At 48.4% G+C, this 12,092-nt stretch overlaps 1 protein-coding gene across 1 annotated transcript; it reads right to left on the bottom strand.

The window, feature by feature from the left end:
- Positions 1-5,187: 5,187 nt before the first annotated feature.
- DCAF7 (DDB1 and CUL4 associated factor 7) lies at positions 5,188-12,032 on the bottom strand. Its single transcript, XM_026054500.1, has 7 exons — positions 11,888-12,032; positions 9,040-9,198; positions 8,490-8,601; positions 7,696-7,814; positions 6,887-7,096; positions 6,617-6,734; positions 5,188-6,341 (listed from the first exon to the last, which is right to left on the bottom strand). Exons 1-7 carry the CDS (start codon positions 12,023-12,025, stop codon positions 6,169-6,171), a joined length of 1,029 nt encoding a protein of 342 aa, XP_025910285.1. The 5' UTR covers positions 12,026-12,032; the 3' UTR covers positions 5,188-6,168.
- Between the last annotated feature and the right edge of the window lie 60 nt (positions 12,033-12,092).

Raw genomic sequence — 12,092 nt, 5'->3', positions numbered from 1 at the left:
CGGCCCGCGCTGCAGGAGGGAGGCCTGAAAGGGAGAGGAGCAGCGGGAGCTGCGGCCGGATAACGGGATAACGGGAGCCGGGCTCCCCGTCGCCGCGCGCCCCGCGGCAGGGCGCAGTTAGTGGCGCCACGCGGCTCTGTCCCTCGCGGGAGGGAACACAAAGGCCGGGAGAGAAGGGACAGTTGGGGCGTCAGGGCCGCCCGACCCTGCCGGGGGAGGGCCGGTGCTCCCGGGGGTGAGGGGGCTCTGCGCGGCGCCCTCGGCCCCTTCCACCACGACCCCCGGCACTGCCGCCTGCGGCCCCCGGGAAGGGGCTGCCTCTGGCGGCCTCCCGCCGCCCCGGGGCGGGTAGGAGAGGCCCTTGGTAACGGGAAACACGAGGAGGTGCCGCTGCCGAACACGGGGCCCAGGGCGGCTGCGGGGCCCGCGCCCCGGCTGCACGCGCCGCTCTGCTCTTCCTTGCCATAAATGGCAGCCTCGGCCTTGCCGGCACAGGCGCTTCTCTCCCCTCCCGCTGCCCCAGMCTGCCCCCAGGAAGCAGGAGGGGAGCGCTCAAAAGCTGCCGCCCAYGGGAGCCGCTCCGGAAGGAGCTTGGGGTGATTCCGGGCCGCGGAGCGGCTCGCGCGGCATCGAGGTGGCCGTGTCCCGGACCACAGCGAGCAGCGCTCGGCATCCCCGCCTCGTCCTGCTGCCGTCACCGCCGAAAGTGACCTCCGTGCCTCGCTTTCCCCTCTTTGTAAAAAGGGGAACATTTCATAAATGGATTGCGAGTATAAATGCTTGTTAGCTTGAAGTGCAGCCTTGCAGAGTGGTGCCAGCACCCACGAGAAGACCCGGCTTCTCAGGGTAACTCCAAAGAAATGAAGTCACTTCTTGGTTTCTCTCCCCACCCTTGAAATTCAAAAGACAACAGCTTAAAACCATTAAGCTGCTCAACACTTGCACGTTTCTCCAAAAACCCTACGTAGAGATGAGTTCCAGGGAGCAGGAACTCTGATTTCATATGCTCTGTATGCGGAGCTCGGAGTTCAGTGATTGCTTAGAGGTTTCTAAGGCASCCGTGTAAATCAAACAGTCGGATGATTCCCGTTCTAAGAAGTTAACACACCAAGAGCTGCATCCAGAGCAGATTTCACTGCTGAAAAGGACACAATGAGCATTTGCTTGCTGTCAAAAAATATTAACAGAGCTGGAAATACAGAATGTTCACCAGCGCAGAGGGCCAGTACACAGGAAGCTTCTTTCATTCCCTATCTCAAGGGAAAAGCAGGGGTGAGAGCAGCCTCCCCACACCAGGCAAGTCGAGAACGCATTTTAACCCAACGGTATTTAATCCAATGGCACCGTCAGCCACGCGGCCGACCCCGGAGTGCGGGCTCCGTATGCAGGGATCACGTCCACGTGGGGATGTTCATGGCACCTTGTCGGTAACTAGGCTGAATCCCAAGCAAGGAAAAGCCCTTATCATCAGTTCAGTGCTATATTAACTCGAGCATTTACTAGGAACACTAAGATGATTTATTCACACCAGCAGGCACTGAGAGCAAATGATGCCCACCTCACTTAGCTCTTTTTCTGGAGGAAGCTAAGTGGATGGGTGCTGAACACCAGACACCTCCCTGCTGCTCCACTGCAGCACCGGGGGAGATTTGCCCACGCTCAGTCTCACCTCTGTGCAAGGAGACGGTCTCACACGGGCTCCCCTCGCAGCGAGGTGATGAAATCCACCCTTTGGCAGCGAGCGCAGGTGACTAAACCGCACGAGGCCGGGCAGACACTCACCTGGTGTCCCTGGTGCAGGGGCTGCTCCGCTTCCTTGGGCTGTGTCCGGGCTTCGCGGAACCGCGCTTCTCCTTCCTGGTTGAGTCCCTGTAGAAGAAAGGGTAATGATGAGTCCGTAGGATCAGCCCAGTGGAACACGTCGTAGGAAGTGCTGCACGTTGTCCTCTTCACGTTTTGTCACTTGGAAGCGGTGCTGGAGCGATGCCGGAGCTGCTCAGCCCCGCTTCGCGGGAGTTGAACGGCAGGCTTGTTGCTTCGTTGGGGTGAAAACGACGCCCATGTTGACACGGTCGTTGCTGCACAGGGGCCGCACRCAGGTCCTGAGCTGTCCCGCACGTGCTGGGCAAGAGGAGGGCGGTTCGATTCCCCTTGCATGGGTTTGCACGGGCCAGGACGGGCGTCAGGCTGCGCGGGGTGAAGGGAGTCACAGGAGCGCGGGACAGCCCTGCACACACAGCCCATGCAGGGACAGGCGGCGGAAGAASCCCGGACGGCCCTGCCAAGACACAAGCAGGTACGTGTTAGTGCAGCACCTGCAAGGTGGTTCACGGTATTATTACTATCCTGAAAGAATTCATGCACTTACTTATCACTGCACACCCTTTAGCTTTACAATAATTTAAAATACAGAGGATACTGCAGTTGTGATTAGGTTTGGGGGAAAATTCCTTGGCATTTGGGGAAGCAGATAACATATCCTTGCATATGCTGCAACACTGCTTAAGCTAGGTAAAATTTTGGTCTGAAATCTGGGCCTTTTTGGACAAACTATTTTGAACTTGCATTTCCAGATAATTCCACATCAGCCTGGCAAATGTGCTTTTCCCCTGGACAGACCAATACTATTTTGTGCTGCATACAGAACACTTGCAACTATCCACACAATGCCCCTGTTCAGGTGTGTGTTTCTGGTGCAAGAAACCTTGCCTTTTCCGCGGTGCTTTGGAGGGCTTGTACGTGTGATTTTGAAATAGCTGGAGCACGTTCTGAGCGAAGCTGAAGCAGAGGGGCAGCAGGAGCCGTGGGAAGCCAGGTTGCCACCCCAGGCAGCCCCTGGACCTCAGTAGGGGATTTGGGGACCGGTTTAATAAGCGACTCGTTTGTTTGAATCTGGGTGTTTAAGTGTCGAGGGGCTGAGGCCCCTGGGGCCACATGGAGGCTGCACCAAAGCCAGGAGGGAAAAGTATCTTCTTGCACTCGACATATTCTTTGCACCCAACGTAATTACATATGCATCTGGTGAAATACCATCAACTGTTTCCCCTCTGGTTCATAGGCAACCCTGGCAAATCAAGGTCAACTCCAGCCTGTAAGGAGGGTTTGCTCCCTAGCCCTGTGTCAGAAGGTGTTGGATTAAGGCCCCCAACGCCTCTTGCTTTCTGCCTCTATGAAAGTGCAGAACATCCCACCCAGGGTTTTCACGAGTTTACAGTCGCTAGCTTCCAAGTATCTTGTTTTATAAGAAGCTATTTTAAGTAGCATTTCCCTGTTTCAAAACAGTGTCTAGTGATTTCCAATGAAATTTCATGAGAAGAATGACAAGGCCATGCCCAAAGCAACATGCTCTTGATCCAGAAGGTTGTGCAACTGGCTAAATAACCAAGATATGGGCTTTTAGAGTGCACTGGAGCCTTCCCAGTGTCTCCACTTGCCTTTGAAGAGCCAAGTTCTCCGAAGAGCTGGCGATCAGATCCTAGTCCCACAAAGCAGCTTCAAGCAGTCCTGTGAGCGGCAGGCACTCCCACTGGATCCTTCTCAGGTTCACACAGAGCCATCTCCTAATGGCAGCAAAAGCCACCTGGTTATTCAGACTATTTACTCCTTCATACAGTCTCTCTCTCTTCATCATCTTAAAATAACAGATTGTGTTCCTGTAAGAATAGATGGTGTTTGCCATTAGGTACAGCCTAATGGAGTCTCGTAGTGACTCACCTTCCAAATAAATGAGCTTCTGTATTCTCTAAAGCACAGTTCTACACTACTGCAGAAGGGTTTTGGCTAGCAGCAGAAGCAAAGAACTCATAATCTGTAAAAGAATGAGACTTCAAAAGCATAAAGAAGGGGACAACTCAAAGTGTTACAGGTAGTTGCCATCATTCCCCAATCCACAGCAGGTTAAATGAAAAGGTTTTGTCTAGAAACAACCAGGTTTGCACTCCAAGGCAGAAAGTCAAAAGCTCTCTTCGTAACAGAGCACCTCGGGGCTACTGTTTSTAATTAAACGGTACATTGCAAGCCCAAATACATATATTTATATGACTGAAGCTCTGCCTGCAATTAAGATGCTGCTGCTAACAAAAGCTTAATTGTCACTTCTTAATTCCACACATTTTCCGATTCAAGATGATGTGCTGCTGTGCAGGATGACCTATTTGTTCAGCTAACACTGTTGTGATACTCGATCAAATCAGTCTGCAGAACACGCCACTCTCACCACTGTAGCTAATAAGAAAAATTGACCTTATCATGAAGTCACATTTTCGATCAGAAATTCCACAGCTGAACACGGAAGGTCACTGGCAATGCAGGAGCTTGACCTGTATCCACATTCTCCCTCGGCTGACAAAAAGGGGCAACATAAAAGAACTATCGCTACTCAACTCCAAACGTTTCTCATGACCTATCATTTTCAACATGCCCAGAAGGACAAAGCTTGTTTTTCCCTCCAGGTTCTGCTCTGTGTTTGACAGTGGTCTCACTGTCAGCTTCACCAGTTCATAGCAACTGCTTTTCCCAACTTGCCTTCCTTGCATAAACTAATAAATAAATAATAAATAAATAAATATGGTCCTTCTACTATTTCTAAGGCTGCCTCTAGTTGTAGGCGGATACTCGCTAGATTGAAAGACAACTTGGATAGTTTCTTACTTTTACATCAAAATTCGGCTGGTGTAGCTCCCTGTGCAGCTATAGTTGTCACGTCTACATTGGGAGGGCACCACGGAACAGGAGCCGGAACAGCTGGGTTACATTCAGACTTCCTTAAGGGCTCCTAGCTTGCCTTAGCTGCTCAGCTTTGACTGCTAAACATTATTGTAGAGCAATTCACTATTCAAAACAGAAGCAAAAGCCCCTAAGTCTCATCCCAAAAGAAATGAAAATGATGAGTACCAAACCATTGCCTTGATGGCACAGTTCTTTTTCAGTTTAAACCCACCTTTGAGCATKACATTAGGGCATCCTTTCTTTTAGGGGAATGGCTTTCATTTGGAGAGCAGAGCAGCTTTTCCAATACATCTCACTCATTCAACAAGCTCTGGCAGCACAAAGCAAATACACTTAGGAAGAAGATTGCTCTGGGCACCTTTCAAGAGCTCCCAGGAATACAAACCAAATGCAAAGTAGCACCAAAATACAGGTTAACAACAAAATCTTGCTCAGGTTATTGGCCAATCAAGCAAGGTACAAAGTGTGAAACCGTTTTATTTTAGTTGAGATAGTAAGTCTTCTAAGGGGAAATCATTTGATTGGAAATGTCAATCCAAAGTCCATTACAAATCACCTTTTCTTTTTCAGAAGTCATTTACCTCACAGATAGCTCAAGTCATGCAAGTATCATGTTTCTGAAACCTATTACCACTCTGTTACCTACCACAACTTCAGGAGAGACACAGTAAATTCAGTTATAATTTAAAAACAAGGCCTACCAYCTTAACAATTGCCTGTAGCATCAGAAGAGCCTAAAGAAACTGTGCAACAAGTGCTTGTACTTCACATGCCTGGGTGATTCCACCCACGCAACCAGGAGAGCCAAGGCAATGGTTCATTCTGGCAGGCCTTTACTGCCAGGGAGCYGACAGTATTACTGTGATTTCTACCTATGAACAGACCCTGCTTAGGGCATGTGGAAGTGGATCACATATCAAAAGTAAGAATTAGGGAGAAAAGCCTTACTCAATAGAAAGTTAGCCCAATATATAAAAAACATACAAATGTTTAAACAGTTTAGAGGCAGAAACAACAGGAACAATAAAGATTCCTGCCAAGGTGGCTGTTCACAACAGTGTCTTTATCCCACCTTGTTTTGCACTTAGCTATTAAACTAGTTGAATGTGTTGCCTCAGCTGGCTGACAAACACAGGACATATGCAGCAACTTAAAGCCTGCAAGCTTATTAACACAGTCAACAAACAAATATACAGAACTTTTTAACTGAGGGAAAAAAAAATAAAACCAGAACCCAGAAGGTCCAAGAGGCTCAGCATGTCTCTGCATTTTAGAGTCTTGAAGCGACAGGAAACGCCTGCCATTAATCCTTGTAACAGTTTCTTGGAACAGTAGATGCAAAGCAACAACAGATACTGGCCACTTGACTTGTGTTGTTCTTACTTTAGAGGGGAGGGGAAATTATACAGCCCTGCCTCAACGTGGCATGAAGCAGTACTGTTAGACTCTCAAAATCTCCAGGCAGTTGTTGTAGCAGATAGCTATCCAGTCTGGCTGAGTCGATGCCCACTGTACATTGTTGATTTCTCCCTCTGCTGTATAGGCCAAGATAGGGTCCTCAATGGCCCGAGGCATTTGCTGGATATCCCAGATGAGAGCCTGATGGTCGTCCGCTGCAAATGGACAARAACATCAGAAACAGAATACAAGGTATCACAAAATGTCCATTTATTCCTACTAATAAGGGTATATTCTGGGAAGCCGGATAGTAAATAGCTTCTAAATTGCAGGTGTTCTTTAGCAAAAGACAAGACATAAAAAACTGCATGATTATTTGGAGAGAGAGAGAGAGAGAGAGAGAGAGAGAGAGCGCGCGAGCGAGCGAGCTCTGCAAAGATAATGGAAGTCTCCCAGACTTTCACAAACCAGAAGCTTTTTCCCTGCCTACCTGCTGTACAAATATGGCAGGAAGAATGAGGTGCCCAAGCAATTCCATTTACACACGCTCTGTGGTTGTTTAACCTGGCAACGGGCGTGCAGGGAACTCTAACGTCTAGAATCACAACCTTCAGAAAGCAAACAAACAAATCCACAATTACAAACTTTTCTTTTACTTTCTCCTTCAGAAAGCAAAACATTTTGACCCTCTATGAGACAGGATGCCCCTGCCCCAAAGCCTCCCTTACTTCAAAGGGCTGAGAACTGATGCRTGCCTCACCTCCATGCCATCCATGGCCATGGTGGCAAGATAGTTGGGATCCTGCTTGTTCCAGCAGAGACGCAGCAGCGGGTGGTGCTGGGGGTCCTCGTAAATGATGGTGCTGTGTTCCAGGTGACGGAGATCAAACATCCTCACAGAGCCGTCGGCACCAACCGAGGCGAACATGTCTCTCCCACCGCCCGCRCGGCTAAACGCTATGTCGTACACCTGCTCAGCGTTAGCACAGACAGAAACCAAAGCTCACRTTTAATGAGCAGTAAAGCAGGTCTTCCATGTGAACAGCAAGCTCTTAGTGCTATTTTATGTCAGCGACTCAACTTCCCTGGCAGGTTTTAGTCACTAGTTCCCTTGAGTGGAGGGAACAGACCACTCCACTACAGGGCTGTGCCACGGGATCATTCACTGAAACTGAACGTTCAAATTTCCTTGCCTCTGACTTGTATTTTAATGGCTGAAAAGCAATGCCATACCAAAGCAAAACCATTCTGTAAGTTGCTTATTGCCTTAGATAAAATATCAAACGGAAATTGAAATTAACTGTTTATCCATTTTTTCTAAAATATTCTGGGACATAATCTCAGAGGAGGTTCTCAAATCTGAATTCTATAATGAATAAACAGAGGAATTTTGATTGCCAGCACTATGGTTTTAATTTGGTCTTCAAAACTATACATATTAATTTTAGAAATATAACCTTCTTTGGCTTTATTTTAGTTTTTTAAAAGAAAAAGAGTTGAAAACAGCAAAACTCTTCCTTTTCTACTACTTTAAAATACACAATGTAAACAACCATAAAAAGTCATCACCTCTTTGTCATGTGCAATAAGTTGTGTCTTAACATGGCCAGAGACCAGATTGACTCTTCCCAGAACCTGTCCCGTTTCCAGACCCCAAATAGTGCAGGTTGTATCAATGCTAGAGGTACCTAAAACAAAAACATTTGTTAGCAATGTTATTCTCACAGATTTGATAACCACTCACTGGATTAGTCTATTATCCTCTCATGCCTACAGACCAAAATAGCTACAAGACCAGCATACAATTAAAATCAAGAATGTCAAAACAACCAACAGCCTTACAATACATTTAAGCAACCCCGACTTTTTAGCTGCAGAGTCTTCCTCATACAAAAAAAAGTGCAAGTTCAGACCTACTTCAGTGTATAGTCCCGATGCAACTTCAACATATGGATTTTCCCATCCTGTGAAGCTGACAGACATGTCAAGCCCAAATCGTAATTAATAAGGGTATTACATATAAAATACACTAAATAGACTATCACATATTATAATCGCTTCTGTGGATTCAAGGTAGGGGCGAGGAGTAGATCTCAGCTAATTGCTGAGATGCAACACAAAAAAATACACCAAGTAGTAAACATCATGAAGGTGCATGATCACTGTTAATCTCTGGACAAATCTCCCTGACACAAACGGCTGCACAATTTTGGGAAGCAAGCTGCTGCTGGATCAGTCATCTCAGAATCACAATTTGTCCCATRGGCTGTAATTAAACATGATGAATTCAGCCCCCTCCAGCAAAGAAGCTTATTAGGAAGTTTTCTATCCACTCTGCTTGGTCTCCTCTGTGCCATTCTCACCTAGAAGGTAAGGATCCACTTCATTCCAATCAAATGATGTTAACGGAGCACAGAAGTCAGAGTTCTTGTTGTTGTTCAGCAAACACTCCAGCCGGGTCTCTGTTTCACCAACCTAGAGAAAAAGTAAAACACCTGACTCAAACAGCAACAGCACAGCACTGGTGCCACTTGCACTCTCAATGCACAGGATGTTAACCTGGCCTTCTCTCCTCCCAGCTTTACATCCTAAAGCTCTGCAAAACACAATYATCATCTCTGTCTTCAATAAAGTGATTAAAACAGCATCTGTTCCATACTCTAACACACTCTAGTAACTACCTCTCTAAATTTGCTCCTTCTGTAGTTCTTAATACACTGTCACATTAATATTGCATTCAAAAGTTATCAGCTGCTCTGACTTGTTTTATGTTTTCTCCTCCACTGTGCAGCAAACACAAGAGGCCTTGAACAGAAGACATTTCACTTCGAAAGCCTTGGTCTCAAGTGAAAATGAGATCAATGCACAATGCAATTAAGACCGCAGATCATCTTCAAGGGACCATTTACTCACTCTCCACACACGCAGGTAGTCACCGCTGGTTGCCAACAGGTCTGGATATACTCCCTTGGTGTCTGGGATCCACATAAGCTTTGTGGTAGGATACGGGTGATCAAAAGTGTTCCTGCAAATGAACTCTGAGCTCTCTTCATCCAAACCAACAAGTTGCACCTGTAAGAAACCATATTTAAAATAAAGCATTTTATCAAAATGATTGTTTTGAATCACAACATCAAAACAGAGCATCTCTCAGGGGGACTCCTTTTGCAACCTCAAGGAGGATTAAAACAGACTACAGCTACATGTCAACAACCCAAGGAAATTAAAGCTTTGTTACATGTGTGTGAGAGCCTGAGTTGGGCTGCAAGTGCAGCCCCAGCTAGCAAACAAAGCTGAGAGCTGAGTGCACATAATCACCACGCTGTTTTACCTTGACGAGATGATCCTGGAAGGAGCAAAATCCCATCTTAAAGGRTTAAGAACACCTCCTTTTCCACACTGCAAAGCCCAGTTTAAATCACAACCTTAGCTACACAAAGGTTATTTCAACTTGTTTTAAGCTGTTGGCTAYCTATCAAACTATTACCTTCATAAAATCATTTGGGTGTTTTGTGAGAAAAGACCARCAGTTCTGCTGAAAGAATCTAGGTAATCGAGTTCCAAATTAGGCTTCTGCACCGTAAAATGGCAGGGGGAAGGGCTGACTTGCTGAGCTGCAAGAGCAAAGCAAGAGCGGACAAGAAACCACCTCCACGTGGCTTGGTCCTGACAGCACCTGAAGTAACGCATGAAGTCCCAGACATTGTGTTATTAGAAAATACTGACACGCCATAAAGCATTCASAGACCCCTACGATGCCAGGAGGATATATTTACCCTCGCAGTGACTCAAAGACCTCAACAGGGTGAAAGCCCCACAGCGTGAAGTGTTGTTCAAACACAACCAGTGTGGGAAAAGTCACTGCAGTTGCTTCCTAAGCTGCTCACAGGAGGGACTTCCTAAGACAGTAGCTTAATGAACTTTTTATTCCAAGATGCTTATCTTTAGTGTCTCGTTCTGTGACACTATCATAATCCAAACTCTCACCGACTGAAGTCTTAATTACCGCAGTGCGTCTGAGTAAAGAAATGCCCTTARTCAGCATTCCTAAACTTGTGAAAAGTTGCATCCCTCTTCAAAGAAACTTACAGAGATAAATAAGACAAAAGTCTCTCCTGTCTAATTCACTCTACCAACCTACAGCGTTTGGTCAGCAGTGAACACTTGGTGTGTTAGATCTTTTTTAAAAAGTCCCTCCCTCCCTTTTTAATAAAATGGAAGGTTAATAAGGAAGTGGTATTTCCACCTGTCTGGTCAGATTTTTAGGAAGCCAGAATTCTTATTCCAGGCTGCTGTTTTAACCACTTGCATGAACACACAGGAGCTGGAGCTGAGACTTTGCACCGGCACAACCTGACAGGCGCAGTCTGCCCAGGACTTCCAAATCCAGAGCACAAAGCCATTTCCTTCCTCAGTATTTCAGGAACCTCCACAGAATTCAAAGGAGGGGTAAAAATCACAAGAAACGGTACAGTTGGAACGCTGTTCCCAAGCAAACTCCTTCTGGTGGGTACAGTAAAGGGAACAGCATCCACTGTAAGCAGTGACAACACTTGCATTTACCCGAGTCAATCCTCTGTTAATGACCCTGCTATTTGGGAGGCTGTATTGAAAGCACAAGTGCAAAAAGACATTTCTCTGCGGCATCGGAGATACAGCAAGATATCTCAGTCAAGTGAAGGTCACGTTACACTAGATTTTATTAGACAAAGTGAATTTTTAGCCATGCACCTTCTTTGCTCCTATAGATGGGCATCTCATACAAACACGTTCCAGTTCTTGATACCACACAGATCCCGCAGCACTTGCACCGAGAACAACGGGATTCCTGAAGCACACGGGTCAAAACAACGCCAGGGGCACGGTCACGGAGAGCAGCACTTTGCACAGCCCTGCACAGCTCCCGTCTGCAACAACCACGAGCAGGGCAGGAGAAGCGGCACCGGCTGAGTTGACTCAACAGCTCTTCACTCCAAGCCCGAGCTGAAGAGCAGATCCAGTCCTGTCTGCGTCCAGGGCCGCCCCAGGGAACGCTCCAAACTTAGGGAATTAGAACGTCACATAAATCATCCTCCTGCACCATAAAGCTTCACTCACCCGTGAGCAGGCGGCACAGAACTATACCTGCTTATTAACAAACTCCTCCCTGCCCGCTTGTGTTGGTTGTTTCATTTCTCAGAGCGCCTCTGACACGRCGCATTTCGAGGTCAGCCTTTAAACACATGCAAAGTTTTCCAGCTCCACAACCTGCCTTTCCCCAAGGCCACCGCAGGGCTCCCAGACCTAAGGAGACAACCAGGCTTCAGCAGCACCGGGGCCCACAACAAGCACGGGGGCTTCCAGCAGGCTAAGGACCCCGCGGATGTCACCCGGCCCCACGCTGGGCTCACCTCAGCTCCTTAGAGCCCGGCATGAAGCCCAGGGCCCCCAGGGCCTGTTTCCAACATCGTTTTCCGCAGTCCCCACGGGACAGCCGGCTGCAGTTACCGAACGCACGCGCTGCACGTAACGCTCTCCTTGCAACCTCTTTGGTTTGGTGCAAACGGGACTATTCTCCCTGGCGACGCCTGTTTCTTTGCTCCTCTCCGAACCGCACGTGCCCGWGGTACCAGTTTCCTGCACGGAACCTGCCCGGGGGGCCCGGCGGGCGGCAGAGCCGGCGCCAAGCGCCCTGCTCCGGCCTGGCAGGGCACGGCCGAGCGGCCCCGTGCGCGGGGCAGCGCGGACGGGCGGAACGAGGTCCCGGCCCCGCGGCGCCCACCTTGTTGTTGTACTCCTCCACGAAGCTGCCGAGCGCCAGGCGGAACCGCTTGTCCGGCCGCACGCTCCAGTTCATGGCGTACACGGTCCAGGGCGCCTCGTACTTGTAGATCTCCTTCCGCTTGCCGTGCAGCGACATGGCGAGGCGGCGGCGGCGGGCACCGGGCGGAGCGGGGGCGCCGGGAGGAGCGGGGAGCGCCGGGCCG

The sequence above is a fragment of the Nothoprocta perdicaria genome, unplaced genomic scaffold (genome assembly GCF_003342845.1).
Source record: "Nothoprocta perdicaria isolate Ctin4 unplaced genomic scaffold, notPer1 scaffold_121, whole genome shotgun sequence".
Classification (NCBI taxonomy): Eukaryota; Metazoa; Chordata; class Aves; order Tinamiformes; family Tinamidae; genus Nothoprocta; species Nothoprocta perdicaria.
Note: the sequence above shows the minus strand (reverse complement) of the source record. Positions and strands in the feature narration are given on the sequence as shown.